Source organism: Chlorocebus sabaeus, chromosome 16, assembly GCF_047675955.1.
Source record: "Chlorocebus sabaeus isolate Y175 chromosome 16, mChlSab1.0.hap1, whole genome shotgun sequence".
Taxonomy (NCBI): domain Eukaryota; kingdom Metazoa; phylum Chordata; class Mammalia; order Primates; family Cercopithecidae; genus Chlorocebus; species Chlorocebus sabaeus.
Window position 1 is genome coordinate 68,541,611 of NC_132919.1, and position 20,081 is coordinate 68,561,691.

General features: G+C 50.4%; 3 protein-coding genes across 11 annotated transcripts in view; 1 reads left to right on the top strand and 2 right to left on the bottom strand.

The window, feature by feature from the left end:
* NBR1 (NBR1 autophagy cargo receptor) overlaps positions 1–20,081 on the bottom strand; it is a 60,266-nt gene that overhangs the window by 444 nt on the left and 39,741 nt on the right. The gene's annotated exons all lie outside the window — the stretch shown is intronic.
* Positions 624–19,756, bottom strand: TMEM106A (transmembrane protein 106A). 9 transcript variants are annotated; one of them, XR_005238853.2, is made up of 9 exons: positions 19,655–19,756; positions 18,328–18,559; positions 17,059–17,122; positions 15,025–15,178; positions 14,385–14,525; positions 14,234–14,277; positions 13,685–13,738; positions 12,726–12,930; positions 624–848 (listed from the first exon to the last, which is right to left on the bottom strand). XR_005238853.2 is itself a non-coding variant. In XM_073005288.1 (8 exons), exons 2-8 carry the CDS (start codon positions 18,536–18,538, stop codon positions 833–835), a joined length of 684 nt encoding a protein of 227 aa, XP_072861389.1. In that variant the 5' UTR covers positions 18,539–18,559; positions 19,655–19,756; the 3' UTR covers positions 624–832. The 9 variants fall into 9 exon arrangements, 7 of the variants coding, with proteins under 7 accessions (XP_072861389.1, XP_072861388.1, XP_037849792.1 ...); XR_005238852.2 differs by having other exon boundaries at positions 624–858; XM_073005288.1 differs by lacking the exon at positions 12,726–12,930.
* On the top strand, positions 2,157–11,935 carry CCDC200 (coiled-coil domain containing 200). Its single transcript, XM_008012540.3, has 5 exons — positions 2,157–2,610; positions 6,449–6,788; positions 7,405–7,463; positions 9,422–9,581; positions 11,426–11,935. Exons 1-4 carry the CDS (start codon positions 2,506–2,508, stop codon positions 9,446–9,448), a joined length of 531 nt encoding a protein of 176 aa, XP_008010731.1. The 5' UTR covers positions 2,157–2,505; the 3' UTR covers positions 9,449–9,581; positions 11,426–11,935.

The window sequence follows — 20,081 nt, forward strand, 5'->3', positions numbered from 1 at the left end:
GATCTACCACCTTGGTCTTCCAAAGTGCTGATTACAGGTGTGAGCTACCACGCCTGGATGATTTCATTTATTCAGAGGGCACACTTTTGTTCCATATTTTTATACCTCAGAAACCAGGATGCAACTTACATCCAATGCCAGGAGAAAGCACTACAGCTGTTTAAATGTCAGTTTTTTTTTTTTTTTTTCCTTTCTTCCTTTCTTTCTGAGGGGTACATAAAATAATGGTGCCTCTCACAATCCATGACATCTTAAACATCATGAAATACTACGATAGAAGCCTCTGTTTATTAAACCTTGTGCTTGACATGGATTACTCCTTTTTTTTTTTTTTTTTTTTTTTTTTGAGACAAAGTCTTGCTCTGTCACTCAGGCTGGAGTGCAGTGGTGCGATCTCGGCTCACTGCAGCCTCTACCTCCCGGGTTCCAGCAATTCTCCTGTCTCAGCCTCCTTGGGTAGTTGGGATTACAGGCATACGCCACCACGCCTGGTTAATTTTTGTATTTTTAGTGGGGGGGGTTTCGCCATGTGGGCCAGGCTGGTCTCGAACTCCTGACCTCAGGCAATCCGCCCACCTGGGCCTCCCAAAGCGCTGGGATCACAGATGTAAGCACCACGCTGGGCTATTTAATTCTGTCTTTATTTTCTGAGATAGAGTCTCGCTCGAATGCTTAGGTTGGACTGGAATGGCGTGATCTGGGCTCGCTGAACTTCCGCCTCCCGGGTTCAAGCGATTCTCCTGTCTCAGCCTCCCGAGTAGCTGCGATTATGGACGCCCAGCACCACGCCCGGCTAATTTTTGTGGTTTTTGTGTCTTCTGTCTTCTGCTCTTCAGTACTGCATAGAGCTGCAGAAGACTAGTGGGTCGAATAAACAGCCCCTCTTGCAGCAGTTGTTGATCACAGGGCTGCCCCTGCTACTCATCCTGTGTCTCTCCTCCAAATCCCCCCTCCTCCTCAGCTATCACCTCTGCCGATGCTGGTGGTTTCCCTGGGTACCGTGAACCAAACTCTCATCCCTGAGGGGCCTAGGCTCGCCGTGGCCACGCCCTTCTCAAGTCAGGGTTCCCGCACATTCACAGTTACAGGTGGCCCTGGGAGCAACACCTGGCACCCAAACAGATCACCAGAGTCCACACGTAGTCCACCTGCCCTCCCTGCATGAGATCAGCTCTTCCTCCTCCCGATGATAGATCAGGGTCAATGATCCCTGCCAAGATGGCCACTGCTCCAGCCTGCTGCTCCAACCTGTCCAGCCACAGCTGTAGCCTGAAGGCTTGAAGTTCAATGGGACCCTCTCCCGCTTTCTACAAACTGCTTCCTTTATTTTTATGTTTATTGATTTGGGATGGGGTCTGGCTCTGTCACCCAGGCTGGAGTGCAGCGGTGCAATCACTGCTCAGGGCAGCATCCACCTCCCAGCCTCCATCCATCCTCCTGCCTCAGCCTCCGGAATAGCTGGGGTGCAGATACGCCCCAGCCCGAACAGGGTTTCACTAGGTTGCCTGGGCTCGCTCTTTTTGCTTGCTTGAACCCGGGAGGCGGAGGCCACTGCACGCAGCCACTTCGGATGATCTTAAATGCACAGTCTCAGGTCAGGCATGGTGGCTCACAGCTGTAATCCCAGCACTTTGGGAGGCCGAGTGGGGCGGGTCACCTGAGGTCAGGAGTTTGAGATCAGCCTGACTAACATGGAGAAACCCCATCCGTACTAAAAATACAAAAATTATCTGGGTGTGGTGGTATATGCCTATAATCCTAGCTACTTGGGAGGCTGAGGCAGGAGAATCTCTTGAACCTGGGAGGCACAGGTTGCAGTGAGTCGAAATTGCGCCATTGCACTCCAGTCTGAGCAACAAGAGTGAAACTCCATCTCAAAAAATAAAAAATAAAAAAAATGAAAATAAAATTAAGAGGTAGACGCTAGGCTTGAGTTCAGCATTAGAAATCTCCAGAGCTAGGGTGTCTTCTAAGAAGCCCCTTTGCGTTCTGGGGTCTCAGACCTCAGTGAGGCTTAGTAGGATTTTGTATTTTCTTTCATTCTGACTCAGCACAGACATTTATGGGGGAGATGGGGAGAGGAGAGATTAAGGAGAAAAAGGTAATTCCGGAGACCTAAGTGGGGAGGGATGAGCAGAGGGAGAGTCAGATGATGCTGGAAGCCTCTGAGGAAAAGTTGGGGAAAGAAACCAGAGAGAAAAGACTTTACTGCTGAATTTTCCATGGGGCCCACTGAGACTCAAAGCTAAGGTGGGAAGGTCTTCCATCTGCTCAGCACCCAGGCGAGAAAGGTACTTTGCAGATGTTCCCTGGGAGCCTTGGGAAAAACGCCTCCCTTCCTCAACAAAGCAGGTGGGGCCTGCCCAGTTGCCCTGGCGGTAACCACATTATGAGGTGGTTCCAGTTACAGGCAGAGGGGTCTGAGTGGGAAGAGACAGAGGTGGTAGGAGCAGTGGGCTCTGCTTGTCCCCACCCCCACCTGGGGCCTCACACCATCCCACTATCATGGGTAGTGCCTACCACTGGGAGGCCCGGCGCCGGCAGATGGCTTTGGACCGAAGGAGGTGGCTAATGGCCCAGCAGCAGCAGGAGCTGCAGCAGAAAGAACAGGTGCATGGGATAGGCTGGGTTCTTTAGGGTCCTTTCTGGAGTAGGAAGGCAATGGAGAATGGAGACAGAACCCTAGGAAGCTGCCTACTATTTGGTGAATGTTGTTTGCTGGGGGTAGGAGGAAAGCAAGGTCATTTGGCGTTCTCTCAGATAGACTGTGTCTGTGTTGGGGGGAACACTACAAGCTAACTCAATTTCCCTGTTGTAATAGACTGGGGGAGGGCAAGTGTACTAGGCCTGGGAGGTTTAAAGATGTTCTGCCCAATAGGGTAACCCCCAGCCTGTGTGCTATATTGAGCTTTGGAGTGTGACTGAGAAACTAATTTTTTTTTTTTTTTTTTTTGAGATGGAGTTTTGCTCTTGTTGCCCAGGCTTGAGTGCGATGGTGCGATCTCGGCTCACCGCAACCTCCACCTCCCAGGTTCAAGTGATTTTCCTGCCTCAGCCTCCCAAGTAGCTGGTATTACAGGCATGCACCACTACGACTGGATAATTTTGTATTTTTAGTAGAGATGGGGTTTCTCCATGTTGGTCAGGCTAGTCTCGAACTCCCGACCTCAGGTGATCTGCCTGCCTCAGCCTCCCAAAGTGCTGGGATTGCAGGCATGAGCCACCATGCCCGGTCAGTTTTATATAAATTTAATTTAGTTTTTAAAAATGTTATTTTGGCTGGGTGTGGTGGCTCACACCTGTAATCCAGCACTTTGGGAGGCTGAGGCCGGTGGATCACTTGAGGTCAGGAGTTCAAGACCAGCCTGGCCAACATGACGAAACCCGGTCTCTACTAAAAGTACAAACAGTAGCTACGTATGGTGGCGCATGCCTGTAATTCCAGCTACTTGTGGAGGCTGAGGCAGGAGAATCACTTGAACCAGTGAGGTGGAGGTTGCAGTGAGCCAAGATGGTACCACTGCACTCTGACCTGGGTGAAAGAATGAGACCCTGTCTCAAAAAAAAAAAAAAAAAAAATTAAAAATTTTATTTTATTATTGTAATAGAGACAGGGTCTCACTTTGTTGCCCAGGCTGGTCTGGAACTCCTGGACTCAAGCAATCCTCCTACCTCAGCCTCCCAAACTGTTGACAGGTGTGAACCACCATGGCTGGCCTTGAATTAATTAATTCACTTATTTATTTATTTATTTTTTTGAGACGGAGTCTTGCTTCAGTCTTGCTCCCAGCCGGGTACGGTGGCTCACACCTGTAATCCCAGCACTTTGGGAGGCTGAGGCAGGTGGATCACCTGTGGTCAAGAGTTGGAGACCAGCCTGACCAACATGGTGAAACTCCATCCCTACTAAAAATACAAAAATTAGCTGGGCGTGGTGGCACGCACCTGTAATCCCAGCTACTCGGGAGGCTGAGGCAGGGGAATTGCCTGAACCTGGGAGGCGGAGGTTTCAGTGAGCCAAGATCACGCCATTGTACTCCAGCCTGGGCAACAAGAGCAAAACTCCATCTTAAAAAACAACAATGGCCGGGCGTGGTGGCTCACGCCTGTAATCCCAACACTTTGGGACTTTTGAAGACTTAGTATGAAAACAAAGAATATAAAATACTTCATTGATATGTTCATATTGATGTTTTGGATGCATGGGGTTAAGTAAAATACATTATTAGGTCGGGCGCAGTGGCTCATGCCTGTAATCCCAGTACTTTGGGAGGCCAAGGCGGGCTGATCGTTTGAGCCCAGGAGTTTCAGACCAGCCTGGTATTATGGTGAAATCCATCTCTAAAACAAATACAAAAATTAGCCGGGCATGGTGGTGTGCACCCCTAGTCCCAGCTACTGGGGAGGCTGTGGTGGGAGAATCACTTGAGCCCGGGAGGTTGGGCTGCAGTAAGCCTTGTGACAACGCCACTATATTCCAGCCTGCGTGACAAAGTGAGACCCTGTCGCACACAATAAATAAATAAATAAAAGTGATTAAAATTAGTTTCACTTGTTTTTTCTTCTTCTTCTTTTTTTGAGACAAGGTCTTCCTCTGTCACCAAACCTGGAGTGCGATGGCCCATTCATAGCTCACTGCAGCGTGATCTCCTGGGCTCAAGCCATCCTCCAGCCTCAGCCTCCAGAGTAGCTGGGACTACAGGCATGCACCACCATGCCTAGCTAATTTTTTGTAAAGACCAGGTCTCACTGTGTTGCCCAGGCTGGCCTCAAACTCCTAGCCTGAAACAATCCTCCCATCTCAGTGCCACAAAGTGTGAATTACAGACATGTGCCAGTGCACCTGGCCCTATTTCTTCTACTATGTGGCTATTAGAAAATTTAGTGGCTAGGTGCGGTGGCTCATGCCTGTAATCCTAGCACTTTGGGAGACCAAGGCAGGCAGATCACAAGGTCAGGAGTTCAAGACCATTCTGGCCAACATGGTAAAACCCTGCCTGTACTAAAAATACAAAAATTAGCTGGGTGTGGTGGCACATGCCTGTAATCCCAGCTACTCGGGAGGCTGAGGCAGGACAATCACTTGAACTCGGGAGGCAGAGGTGCAATGAGCCAGATCAGGCCATTGCACTCCAGCCTGGGGGACAGAGCAAGACTCTGTCTCAAAAAAAAAAAAAAAAAAAAAAGAAAATTTAAAATTACACGTGGCATGCTATATATATTATATATATATTATATAAGCATATTATCTATTATATATAAGCATATTTTATATATATATATATATATATATTTTTTTTTTTTTTTTTTTTTTTTTTGAGACAGAGTCTTGCTCTATCACCCAGGCTGGAATGCAGTGGCATGAACCCAGCTCATTGCCACCTCCGCCTCCCGGGTTCAAGCAGTTCTCCTGCCTCAGCCTCCTGAGTAGCTAGGATTACAGGCGCCTGCCACCACGCCCAGCTAATTTTTGTATTTTTAGTAGAGACGGGGTTTCATCATGTTGGTCAGGCTGGTGTCGAACTCCTGACCTTGTGATCCACCTGCCTTGGCCTCCCAAAGTGCTGGGAAGACAGGCGTAAGCCACGGTGCCCAGCCTGGCATGCATTATATTTTTATTTGACACTGCTATTTCAAAGCACTTGTAAGGTTTAGAAGCACCCTTGGGCTATTAGAAAAATTACTCTGGGAGGCTGAGGTAGGAGGATCACTTGAGGCTAGAAGTTCCAAACCAACCTAGGCAACATAGGAGGACCCTGTCTCTACAGAAAATTTAAAAATTAGCAAGGCATGGTGGTGCATGCATTTGGTCTAAGCTATTCAGGAGGCTGAGGTGGAAGGATTGCTTGAGCCTGGGAGGTTGAGACAGCAGTGAGCCAAGATTGCCCCACTTACTGCACTCCAGCCTGGGCAACATAATGAGACCTTGACTCTATTTAAAAAAAAAAATTAACTGGGCATGGTGGTGTGCACCTGTAGTTCTAGCTACTTGCAAAGTTGAGGCAGGAGAATCACTTGAGCCCAGTAGTTCCAGATTACAGTGAGTCATAATCATGCCACTGCACTCCAGCCTGGATGACAGAGTGGGAACCTGTCTCTAAAAAACAAAACACAACACAGGACATTTGCAGGGAATTATTCTTTATCCTCCAGCACTAAAAACTGCTTTCCGGGCTGAGCTCTCAAGTAAGGAAGCAGATGCTCGAAGACAGTGCTATTTCCTGGGCTGGGGCTGTGCTACGGGTGCTGTCACCCAGAAATCATTCTTGGGTGTTACAGTGGGTGAGGGAGACAGCGTAGGCCCAATTTCAGCCTGCAGCTCTAGGGAACAGAGACCACTGCCACCTATACTTCTCTACTCACTTGCCTTGTTCCCTGAAGTTTCTCTGGCAGATGGGTGATTGGGTGGGGAGAGGAGGATGCCACTTGCCCGGGGGCTTCTTGCCAGGAACTGAAGAAACACCAGGAGGAAGAACAACAATCGGAGAAAAAGCTCCAGCCACCTAAGAAGTCAAATGTGCCGCAACAACCAGTGGCGAAATTGTGGACATCACGGGAGCAACGACGGCCATCACAGCAGCAGCCATCGGTGCAGCCAACATCGCAGCCACCACCACAGCCATCACCACAGCCATCACCATTGCCACAGGCACAGGCGCAGGCACAGGTGTGGCCAGGGCCACAGCCACCACAACCACAGCCACCACCTCAGCCAACACAACCAAGTGCTCAAGCCTGTTGTACTCAGCACGCCTCCAAATGCAATCTCCAAGATTCCCAAAGGCCAGGTCACCAGCCTACTTCAGTGGGAATCTATTAAGCTGGAGGGCAATCTCTGTATGAACAACAGATTCTAGGGTGGGCAGAAAATCCTTACAGACTCTGGACTGGAGCCTGGGAGTGGGAGGTGGTGAGGAGAGGAGCCCTTTGCTTCCATCCCAGCCCTGTAGTGCAGAATCCGTATCCACTACCCTACCCTGACTCTCCCAAGTACCGTCGGCCTTTAATGCCTTGCTAGTCAACTCCCTCTGGGTGGGTTTATGCCAACCTACGGCTGCAAAGGAGCCTTCCAACTTCTGCAGAGAGTGGCTGAGAAAGTTGTTGGCCCCTCTTCCAGAGTGAGTGTAACAGAGCAGGTGGCGGTGATCAGAGGGTGGGACAGGAGTTGTAGGCTTATTAACAGATATATTGAGCCCCGTGAAGTCTGGAACAGGGAACCACAGCACCGCTTCCTAGTTGAGAATCTTCAGGAAGGGCTCAGTCTGTACCCTGTCCCAGGTAGGAGCCTGTCCTCACCGTACCCCCATCACCCCCTGGGTCACCAGACACAAGCAGTCCAGGCTTGTAGTGTTCCATCCTTGGAAAACTGCTGGATGAGTAACCTGTACTTTGTTTCATCATCAGGTCTCATGAACCCATGCCAATCTAGCCCCATCAAAAACACTGGGTATTCACAACTCAAGGTAAGATAGAGACACAGACCCTGAAAGACAGACTCTGGGTGACTGTGTGTGTGTGTGTGTGTGTGTGTGTGTGTGTATCTGTGTAGCCCAGAGAAACCTCCTTAGCAGGAGTAAGGGGAGGAAATTAGAATTATTTCACATTACTTCTGGACGGTCTATTCCTCTATTATTTGCCCCCATTAAAAATGTTTTGGTAGGAAGCTGGGTGCAATAGTCCTGGCTACTTGGGAAGCTGAGACAGTAGTACTGCTTGAGCCCAGGAGTTCAGGTTCAGACTGGGCAACATAGTGAGATCCCATCTCAAAAAAAAAAAATGAAAAAAATGAAAGAAAGCAAAGTGTGTGGTGGCTCATGCCTATAATCCCAGCACTTTGGGAGATCAAGGTGAGAGGATCGCTTGAGCCCAGGAGTTTGAGTCCAGCCTGGACAACAGAGTGAGACTCGGTCTCAATAACAACAAAAATTTTTAAAAACTAGCTGGGCAGCCGGGCACGGTGGCTCATGCCTGTAATCCCAGCACTTTAAGGCAGGCGGATCATGAGGTCAAGAGATCAAGACCATCCTGGCCAACATGGTGAAACCCCATTTCTACTAAAAATACAAAAATTAGCTGGGTGTGGTAGCACGTGCCTGTAGTCCCAGATACTCGGGAGGCTGAGGCTGGAGAATTGCTTGAACCCAGGAGGAGGAGGTTGCAGTGAGCTGAGATCGCGTCACTGCACTCCAACCTGGTGACAGAGTGAGACTTTGTTTTTAAAAAAAAAATAGCTGGGCATGGTGGCACACACCTGGAGCCCAAGCTACTTGGGAGGCTAAGGTGAAGATTGCTTGAGCCCCAGAGGTTGAGGCTGCCGTGAGTGGTGATCACACCACTGCACTCCAGCCTGTGCAACAGAGTGAGACCCTCCCTGAAAAAAAAAAAAAAGAAAAAAATGCCTGGGTATGGATGGCCTATTGCTCAGCACTATCCATAAAATGAGAATAATAGATGATACAACTTCCTCAACAGAGGGGGCATGTGGACTGAATATGGCAATTATTAGTAAAGGAAAGGGGCCAGGCGCAGGGGCTCATGCCTGAAATGTCAGCACTTTGGGAGGCTGAGGTGAGCAGATTGCCTGAGCTCAGGAATTTGAGACCAGCCTGGGCAATATGCTGAGATGCTATCTCTACTAAAAATACAAAAAAATTAGCTGGCTGTGGTAGGGCGCATCTGTAGTCCCAGCTATTCGGGAGACTGAGGCAGAAGAATCACTTGACCCCTGGAAGTGGAGGTTGCAGTGAGCCAGGATCACACCACTGCACTCCAGCCTGGGTAAAAGAGCGATATAAATAAATAGATAGATAGATAGATAGATAGACAGACAGATAGATAGATAGATAAAGGAAAGAGCACTAAAAGCACTTAGCTTGGAGTCCAGCTCACTGTAGGCCATCAAACTCAGGATGACCACCTTTTTTTTTTTTTTTTTTTTGAGACAGAGTCTGACTCTGTTACCCAGGCTGGATCTCAGCTGCACTCCACCTGCAACCTCCACCTCCCAGGTTCAAATGATACTCCTGCCTCAGCCTCCCGAGTAGCTAGGATTACAGGCATGTACCACCATGCCTGGCTAGTTTTTGTATTTTTTAGTAGAGATGGGGTTTCGCTAAGTTGGCCAGGCTGGTCTCAAGTGATCTACCCGTCTCGGCCTGCCAAAGTGCTGGGATTACAGGTGTGAGCCACCACGCCTGGCCTGGATGGCAACTCTTAACAAGAATATATAATTGTGCAAGGTGTTAGAAAGGTATCTCTGACAGAGGTGCAACAGATGAAAGAACCTGATGCTAGCACTTCTAGGATGAGGACTGGGCTGCTACATTTCACTTTGATTCCTCTGGCCTCACAGGATTTCACACAGTGTTCTGAAACCAGAAGCTGCTAACTTGTTTTGTTTCCCGTCTCTTCCTCTTCTCAGTCTACCAACTACATACAGCAGTGGTGACCCAGAGATTGAATCCGAGACCCCAGTGGCCATCCCCAAAATGCAGATGAGCAGCCACATCTTCTCAGCATCCAGCAACATCTCCACTTCAAAAGCCACCCACTCTAGAAGAGGTGGCTGCCAGGAATAAAACGTAATTCTTTTCCTGGGAGGAATCACAGCACTGGTCAGTTTTATGAGACAGGGATGAGAGGAAGCAGGCAGGAGGACTCACGAAGGGGATGGAGAGGGTGGAAAGAGAGTGGAAGACAAGTTTATGCTTCTCTAGGCAAAGCCAATGGGAGAACTGGGTCTTGGGTCCCCTGCAAGTATGCAACTCCTACTACTATCACTACCTGCCCTCATTCAGCAGTGATAAGTCTGTCAGGGGTTTCAGTTTGTGACTGTCACTGGAGCCACCACTCATTCCCCCAAGCCCATGCTTACTGAGCTACAGCCTGGGGAAGGAGGGGTCGCATCACATCAGAGCAGGCCTGCAGCAGCAGAAAGTGGTTGCAGGCAGTGATGCTCCCCACCTCCAAGCCCAGTGCAATGTCTGGCCTACAGTGGGCACTCAGCCATCAAATGGACGATGGGGGCAGGGATGGAGAGAAAGAGCTTGGAGGAAAGCGGGGGCTATAGCCTCAGGAACATGACACTTGACCCTGGGAAGGGGAGGGAGGTTTGCCTCCTAAAACCCACAGCCCTCTTCCTTCCTGGCTCTCAGCCTCTCCATCTAGCGACAACCAAGAGATTCACCAGGTGAAGGAGTGGGTAGGGCTGGGAGACCCTCGGTGTTAGACTTCAGGAAGGTGCAAGCCCTGGGAAGGCCTTTCTTCCTCCATGCTGAGAAAGGCTGCCTCAGTCACCTCAATCACAAGCCCCATCCGAGGGATTAGCTGGGTATTTCACTGTAGCCTACATAGCATTGCCTTTGGTCTGAAGGGGCCATTTCAGTGCAACCCATGAAATTTCCTGATGAGAGCAGCTGGGGAAGATAACGGGATGGTGGGGAAGATAATAGCACAGAACAGGAATAGTAAAATTGGAAGAGACTTTAGAGATACACAATGGGAGCAAGAGGAAGAGAGTGAGATCCTGTGAGCAATCTCATGGAAAACAGAAGGGCAGGACATATCATCAGCGGCCCAGGGGCCCGGGGAAGAGACCTTGCTGTCCGTTAGAACATTACAGTTTCGGCCAGGTGCATGGCTCATGCCTGTAATCCCAGTACTCTGGGAGGCCGAGGCAGGTGGATCACTTGAGGCCAGGAGTTTCAGACCAGCTTGGCCAACATGATGAAACCCTGTCTCTACTAAAAATACAAAAATTAGCTGGGTGTGGTGGTGCATGTCTGTAACCAAAACTACTCAGGGAGTCGAGGCACGAGAATTGCTTGAACACAGGAGGCAGAGGTTGCACTGAACCAAGATCATGCCACTGCACTCCAGCCTGGGTAACAGAGTGAAACTGTCTCAAAAAAAAAAAAAAAAAAGAAAAGTTTGTGAAATAAGGAGTATCCTAGGGAGTATTCACTAGTGCCCTTCCCACTCCCAGGAGACTTTTCTGAATATTCTTAAGTAGAGTTTATTGAATACAATATAAATACTCCACATTTGGCAGTCTATACACAGCAGCTCCAGCCTGGCTTCCCTGGACTTTTGCGCTCTTGCCAGCACCACCTTGACCTCAGCTTGGAGACAGCAGTCTCCTTCCTTCCCCTTGTTCCCCTAGTTACCAAGTTCTGTCACCACTTCTCCCTCTTTCCATGCATCCTACTTCAAATTTAGCTTTCCCTGCTCATCTTTTTTTTTTTTTTTTTTTTTTTTTTTTAAGAGAGTCTCTCTCTTGTTGCCCAGGCTAGAGTGCAGTGGTGCAATCTTGGCTCACTGCAACCTCCACCTCCCGGGTTGAAGTGATTCTCTTGCCTCAGCCTCCTGAGTAGCCGGGATTACAGGTGCACGCCACTATGCCCGGCTTCTTTTTTTTTTTAAACAGGGTCTTGCTAATGTTGCTGCTCTTGTTAGACTTGAACTCCTGGGCTCCAGAGATCCTCCCACCTCAGCTTCCTGAGTAGCTGGGACTACAGGTGTATACCACTGCACCCAGCTGTAAGACCAAGCCACCTTTAATGAGCAAATATCCTTCCTGTTCTGCTAAAGTACAGAAACCTTTCTACTAGGAGCCAGTGGGAAACCAGGGGTTATCTGGGGCTTAGCCCTAGCTGAGTGACAGGAAAGGGAGGGTCTAGACCAGTCCCTGCCGATGTGCTGCTCCACATTGTCAAAGCCCAAGGAAGGATGAGGCTTCTGGGACCAGAGTGGGCCCTGGTGCTAAGGTGGTGGTGGAACAGAACCCAGCAGCCTCAGCCGGATACTGATAGCTTCATCTCCTGCAGGCTTTCAGATGAGAGCACCTGGGCCCACCGTTTGACCTGCCTGTGTCTACTCACATGGGCTCAGGATATGGACTTACAGGCTCTCCTTCAATAAATATCTTATACAATGATTCTGCCTTTGGCTCTGTTTTTCCTGTGCAGACCCACAGAGTGCCAGGTGCCTCCCTCCCCTCCTCTACTATTTTGGCTCCCGCTATGAAAAGAATAGTGAAACTGCTTTATAGAGAGGAGAAGCTTTAGCTGGAGAACAGCTCTCTTCCTAGGAACCAGGGACAGTCAATAACCAGAAAGGACAGAGGGCTAAAGGGCCTTGGCTCATCTCTCAGATGGATGGCAGACAAGTTACCAGAGAGAAGCAGACTATCACTTTTTCACATGGTCAAAGCAGATAGGCACAGGAAAGCATCTATGATCCCCAGAAAGTCCTTGGAGATGGCACTGGATGTCCCCAAATTTTCTTATCAGAGAGTAGAAAACTTGAGAAGGGTCTCTTTTTTTCTTTTTTTTTTTTGGAGACAGAGTTTTGCTCTTTTGCCCAGGCTGGAGTGCAGTGGCATGATCTTGGCTCACTGCAACTTCTGCCTTCCGGTTTCAAGTGATTCTCCTGCCTCAGCCTCCGGAGTAGCTGAGATTACAGGCGTGTGCCACCACGCCCGGCTAATTTTTGCATTTTCAGTAGAGACAAGGTTTCACCATGTTGGCCAGGCTGGTCATGAACTCCTGACCTCAAGTGATCCACCCGCTTCGGCCTCCCGAAGTGCTGGGATTACAGGAATAAGCCACTGCGCCCAGCCGGCAGGTCTATGTTTTAAAAGCCAGATAAAACTACAGCTCTCTCCCCATTCAGACAGGACGGCCAGCCCTGATGGAGCTGGGGTGAAATGTCCCCTTCAGACTCACCAGGTGCTCAGTACAGGAAGGCCAGGTGCCACTCCAGGGAATCTAAGGTGCCTCAAGAAGATGCCAGGTCAGATTTTCCTAAAGAAAGACCAGCCAGGCACAGTGGCTCACATCTGTAATCCAAGTGCTTTGGGAGGCCAAGAAGGGAGGATCGCTTGAGCCCAGGAGTTCAAGACCAACCTGGGCCAACAGTGAGACTCTGTCTCTACCGGAAAAAAAAAAAAAAAAAGACTAACCAAGGGCAGAATCTGATGGCAGCCCCTGAAAGAATCTGGGGAAAATTGGAGGATATGAGTGTGTGTGTATGAAGTTAACTTCAAAGCAAGCTTCCTGAGCAGGTGGGAGGTAAGCGTGTGATGAAGCAGGGCTTCTCCTTTGGCAAAGCCTCTGTAGTCCTTCCTTAGTCACCAGGGAGTTGTGGGAGATAAAGACCAGGGTTGCAGGTGCCTGGAGTACAGGGACAGCAGACAGGTCATGGTGGGTGAGGGGTCAGCTGGTGGGGCACCGATGCGTTTCCTCGGCAGTCCACATACTCATAGCTCTGGAAGACCAGCTGCTCTGAATGGCTCAGGTATGAGCAGGTCAGGGTGCCCCTGGAGAGGAAGCAGGCCTTGTTGCCGTGGCTGGAAGGAAAATGAAAGCTCCGGCCCCATTATATTGTCTGGGGGTGGGGAGTTGGGGGCTCCCTCATTTTCCCTTCCCTCTGGCTCCCCACTCTGCCAAGGTACCTGGGACAGCTGCCCCACCTGTTTTCCAGCAGCTTCCAGACAGCCCTATGCCTGTTGCCCCTAATAGTTTATAGGCAAGGTGAGACTTAGAAAAGGGGTTAGACTTGCTATTCCCAAGAGCCAACAAAGATTCATGGGGTCAGCTTGCATGACTCTGCCCAGAAGGTGGAGCTGAGTGAAACTGAAGTCAGAAGTGAGAGCAGGGACACTAGAGCTCCAAGCTCTACTTACTGGATGTGCAAAAGCACATGGTGGACTTTGATTTCCAGCCAGGTACAGATTTTGCTGAGAGAGAAGAAAAGACAACGTGGGACCACATGTCACATGGAGCAGCCTGTCAGCTCAGAAGATGCCTGCAGGTCCCAGTTTCCTTACCCCACACAACCCCTTCCTTCCATCAGGTGCCCCCAATATGCCACTTCCACCCTTTCCCACCCTTCAGGTCAGTGTGGCAGCGTGGCTGCACTATCACTCTGACCTCCACTCACTTGGCCCAGGCACATGCTGGACCCCCCCTCGGGAGAAAAACAAAACATTCAAGAGCCCAAGGTCACATATTGTAGAGATTAACCAAATTCCAGCCTGTTTTTCATTCTAATCAAGGTCCAAACAAGCAGAGGCTGGGGACCCTGAACCCTTGCTTATTACATTCTTGGCCATGGGAGGGCAGTCCAGATGCTGGCTGAAGAATCTGCTAAGCAATCAGGAAAGCTGGTGGGTATTAAGTGGGTTCCTAAGCCAGGCAAGCGGCTAGGGAAGAAGAGATCAAGGGGTACTCACTACGTGTTTTCATCCGGTATCTTGGTGGCTACTGCATAAAACATCTGTCAACCAAATGGGCAAAGGGTTAGCCCCGACTCTAGTTGCCCCTTCCCCACCACCACACATCCACACGCTGGTGGGCAGGGCTGGCCAGGGAGAGGGGAGTCACCTGTTTACTGGTCAAAGGGCCAATGTGTAGGAGAAGGTTGTTGGAAACCTGCCCCACCACGAGGGATAGGTGCAGAACCTCGAGGGTCAGCTGTGTCACCGTAATGGGGTAGTAGTTGCCATTGGAGATGTTTAAGACATTCTGGGGATGAAGACAAGGGAAAGGAGGACTGAAGATGGCCCATCCTTAGGAAAAGCCAAACAGTTGCCTGGCTGTCTGGCCTAAGCCCCATCTACCACGACAAGCTTCAGGTGCAGAGGACCAAAACCAGGAGCCCCTCGGAGGGGCATTGAATGGTGAGGGATCTTTACGAAGTTAAGCTGGCTCAGGATCCAGGCCCACCCTGTATGACTTCTTGCCATTCAGTCCTGTCCATCCAGAGAGGCTCAGGCACTGTCACCCTACTCCACCCCTATGATTTATCTATCTGGTCCAGATTCTGACCCCTTACTGTGTAGAGTCCCAACCTTTACGATCTGTCATGGAGCTCATGGTTGCTCCTACTTCTCTTCAGGCTCCCAACACCCTCTGGGTGCCATAAGATCCCTGGCTTCCCATGCCCAGGGTCACAACACTGGACAAAGGTTACAGTGAAGTATTGCTGGGAAGGGGGGGTTGGAGCCCAAGGGCTCCCACCCACCGTTATGTTGAGGTAGATATCAGCCTCATCAAAGGCCACCGTGGAGGAGTTGAGGCCTGCAGGCTGCACAACGACGGACCGGGGAAACAGGAAAAAGATGATGAAGGAGGAGGTCACCAGGCAGATGAGCACGGCCAGGAACACAAAGAGCTTCCTGTGTGAACGTAGGATCCAGGATGGAGGAATGGAAAAGTCTGAACACCAAAGAAACTCGGGGAGGAGGTTCAGACACTCCTCTCCATACACCAGGCTTTCCCCTGCACACTACCCCAACATCATTTAGCTCCCCAGATGTGGCCCGGAATGAGTAGGGGCACAGGATTGGCAGGCAGGCAGCCTGGTTTCCACTCCCAGCTCTCTGTTCCCATTGACCCAATAACATGGGGCAGCCCACTTAATCTCCTCAAGTCTCAGTTTCCTTGTTGGTAAAAGGCAGATAATTGTACTGACCTCATAGAATTTGTTATCGGCTAATATATGAAAAAATACTAATCACAGGTCCCTGCACATGGCAAAAGCATGATGAATGCTAGTTATTATCACTAGAAGAAATAAGTCCATATTTGGAAGTTCTGAATTTTAACATTCAGAACAGGACACTATCCATCCATCTAATTCAAAATTCAGATACGTATTAAAGAGATAAGTACTTTGTTAGTATCTTATGATGGGCACAGCTAATTTTTTTTTTTTTCTTTTTTTTTTTTTGAGATGGAGTCTTGCTCCGTCACCCAGGCTAGAGTGCAGTGGTGCAATCAACCTCCTGGGTTGAAGGGATTCTCCTGCCTCAGCCTCCCAAGTAGCTGGGATTACAGGCACCTGCCACTGTGCTCAGCTAATTTTTGTATTTTTTAGTAGAGATGGGGTTTTGCCATGTTGGTCAGGCTGGTCTCGAACTCCTAACCTCAGGTAATCCGCCTGTCTTGGCCTCCCCAAACTGCTGGAATTATAGGCATGAACCACCACACCCAGCCTGATTTTTTTTTTTTGAGACGGAGTCTTGTTCTGTCACCCAGGCTAGAGTGCAGTGGCGCGATCTCAGCTCACTGCAAGCTCTGCCTCCCGGATTCACACCATTCTCTTGCCTCAGCCTCCCGAGTAGCTGGGACTATAGTCGTCCGCCACCATGCCCAGTTAATTTTTTTGTATTTTTAGTAGAGACGGGGTTTCCCCATGTTGGCCAGGATGGTCTCGATCTCCTGACCTCGTGATCCGCCCACCTCGGCCTCCCAAAGTGCTGGAATTACAGGCGTGAGCCACTGTGCCCGGCCGTGCCCAGCCTGATTTCTAATTCTGGTATAGTGGGGTGGCGGAGAGGGTTCGGCTTGGTGGTACTCCCAGGTTGACACCAGGACCTTAGGAGGAGGTTGACGGAGTTCCATGTCAGATAGACTCAGATCACAAACACAGTAGGCCCCAGGGCTGCCTGAGGTTCTGAAGTATCCCAGAACAGCAGAAACCCATTAGCTTTTTCACCTCTACTGGGAGAAGAACAAGCAAGTCTGAACTGCCTCAGCAAGGGAGCTGCTTAAGAAAAATAATGTTTTCAAATCAATTGCAGCCAGGGCCACATGCTTGTTCCCTCCTTCCTGGGAGGACTTGTAGAGCTACCAGATCCTTCCTGTCTTGGAGAGGGTGCCATGCTTCCTGGAAGCAGTGATGCTTAAGGAAGGCCACCTGGTGTCCTCAAGTGACATCTGCTGCTGCTGCTGCTACTTTTTTCTTTTTTTTTTTTTGGTAGAGATGGGGTTTCACCATGTTGCCCAGGCTGGTCTTGAACTCCTGAGCTCAAGTGATCTGCCTGCCTTGGTCTCCCAAAGTGCTGGGATTACAGGTATGAGCCACCACACCCGGTCCAGGAGCTTCTAAATCAGGAAAAAATTCTTGGATGTAAGGAGGTGGTACCTCTGAGGCTCAGGCTTTCTATGGAAGAACTAATAGGAATATATTAGGGGGGGATCAAAACAGGGGAGACAAAGGGAGCAGGCCCCATGGGCGATGGCTTGTGGAGCTGAGGGAGGAAGAGGGGCTTACGTGTGCTTGGGCTTCAGCCTCTGGTCCCCATAGGGGATGAGAGCCACCAACTGCTTCTCCAGCTCTAGAGGGAAAGAAGGTGAGATGGAGGGCAAAGATGCAACTGTGACAAATATTTCCTGTGCCAGCCTCCCAGAAGCACGCCTCCACCCACACCATAGAGCAATGTTTTGTTTTTTTTTGTTTTTTTTTTTTTGAGACGGAGTCTCGCTCTGTCACCCAGGCTGGAGTGCAGTGGCTGGATCTCAGCTCACTGCAAGCTCCACTTCCCAGGTTTATGCCATTCTCCTGCCTCAGCCTCCTGAGTAGCTGGGACTACAGGCGCCCGCCACCTCGCCCGGCTAGTTTTTTGTATTTTTTTTTTTTTTTTTTTTTGAGACGGAGTCTTGCTCTGTAGCCCGGGCTGGACTGCAGTGGCCGGATCTCAGCTCACTGCAAGCTCCGCCTCCCGGGTTTACGCCATTCTCCTGCCTCAGCCTCCGGAGTAGCTGGGACTACAGGCGCCCGCCACCTCGCCCGGCTAGTTTTTTGTATTTTTAGTAGAGATGGGGTTTCACCGTGTTAGCCAGGATGGTCTCGATCTCCTGACCTCGTGATCCGCCCGTCTCGGCCTCCCAAAGTGCTGGGATTACAGGCTTGAGCCACCGCGCCCGGCCGTTTTTTGTATTTTTAAGTAGAGACGGGGTTTCATCGTGTTAGCCAGGATGGTCTCGATCTCCTGATCTCGTGATCCGCCCGTCTTGGCCTCCCAAAGTGCTGGGATTACAGGCTTGAGCCACCGTGCCCGGCCAGAGCAATGTTAGAAGCATGCCGCCTCTGCCCCAGAGCAGAACTGGAAGCACTGGACTCTGCTACCAAAGTTGGCAGGTCAGCTTTGCCATCTCTAGAATGGAAGTGAGATTTCCACTAATAGGTATGAAGAATCTCTGAAAGTCACCAGCAAATCAGAGATGCCCAGGATCTTTGGAAAGGTAATTTCTAACTTCCTGAACTGAATGAATCCTAAGACATACAGTGTTGCTTAGGAGCACAGTGGCTAGAACCTCTCTTTCCCACAAGGGGCTGGGGAATACAACCAGGGAAGGAGGACAGGTTTTTGCAGGGAACCCAAAGATAGTTAAGTATCTCCCTGGCCAGCCTGAGACTGGGAGGTCAAGAGCTGGGAGCAGATCTAACCCCATCCAAGGAGACTCAGAGGGGCTGCCCCAGGCCAATAGGCTAAGAACTTTCCCTGGACTCCAGGGTATTTCCAAGCCGCGGGCCACTTACCTTGGGGAATCTTGCCACTGCCCTGGCAGGTGGGACAAGTCACAAAGCTGGCACCAGCAGTTCCTTCACAAGGCACACAGGAACAAAGAGACTTGCTGCTACCGGTGCTGAAGTAGCTGACAGCCTGGCTGCCAATGGCTGGATTGGAGGGCAGGATTGACTTGTTCTCGTCCTCCCGCCAAGAGCCCAACTGTGAAAACGTCTTACCCATTCTTCGGAGGCAGGGGTTTCACTAATGAGAAAAGACCAAAGTTCAGTGCTAAGCTTGTTAGCACTGACGCCAAATGTAATTTTGGTTTGAGGTTCTCAAGACTGGCAAGGAGCCCCACCACAGTTTAAGCAAGCTCAAGTCTAAGGAAGATAGGGTGTGAAAAATTGGGTGGTTACACGGGACTTTCAGAAGTCTCAACGCATTTCAACTCCTTTCATTATTTTAAAAGAGACCAATCTGCCTACAAAAGGGAAAACAAAAGAAAAGCAGAAGTTATTTCACTTTAAGGAACTTCCATAAATGATTGGCAGAGCATTTAATTTTTCTCTGGAAAAGTTGCTGAGCTGTCATTCAGTTCAAGGGAAGGAAGTTGGATAGGGCAGAAAAGAGATTCTTTGAAACAAGCAGAGAAGAGGCCAGACTGGTCACAGGTGTGGTTAAGACCCCTATCTAAAGAAGCCCTGGGAGAAAGCAGACACCTCACTGCTTTCTGAGGCGGGGTAAGAAAGCCTGAGGAGGTCATAGTGATACCAGGGTCTGTCTTTCATTAGGAAAAGTCAAGGCTAAATCTGGACTCTGTGTGGCAGAACGAGGTCGGCAAGTGAGCCACACAGATCTTTCTGGACTAAAATATTGCGAGGCTCACTTGGTTCAGGTCTGGGATCCCAGGCTCCTCAGCTGCACGAGGGCGAGACTTCTGAAGTGCGTCTTTGGGGAGAAGGGCCTCTAACGGCAGAGTGGGCTGGACTGGGCTGAGCTGGGCGGTGGTGGGGAGGAGAAACACGGCGTGGGGCCGGCAACCGGCCGGAGCCCTAGGGGAGCGAATGTGCCGCACTGGAGAGTGGGGATAGCGAGGACGCTGACCTCCCCGAAGGGCCAAGCCGATTCCTGGGCTACATGGGGGCTCTGCCACGGGCCGACCCGGTGGGCGCGGACGGAGAAGGTGTGACTTCATTAAGGGAAGATTTCAAGTCCCACCACACACACAGAGAGGCCGTTAGTCAAGCTTACTACGCGTGCAGGGGGCGCCTGTGTGTCGGGCGAGGCGGGGGCAACAGGAGGTGTCTTGACCTCCGAAAGGTAAAGTAAGTAAAGAGTGTCTAGGAAGGGTCTTACCCGCGGACGACTGCAGCGACAGAAACGGCAGCAAGCAAAATCGAAAGTGCGGGAGCGGACACTCCCCTCAAGCTTCGACTCAGTGCCCAGGGAAGTCCCGCCCCAGCCCCTAAGGGCCCACCCCCTCGTCCCCCGGACCGCCCCTTCGCTACGCAGCAGCCAGAGACGCTCCCAGCTCTTCAAACGTTACCCGAGGGCCCGGACGCTGCTTCCGCAAGGACTGGCCAGTCCGGATAGGAATTTCGAAGAACATTTATTTCACCATTCTTTAGGTGGTTATGTACAAGTACAACGGAGAGGACAACCCGGGCCCTCCTGGCCCTCGACTATAAAACTCCGATGGTCAAGACAGGTCCCGCCCATCAATCCAATTACACACACCCTGCCGCTCCACCTTCTGCCCGCAAGCCCCGATTAAAATGTTTTA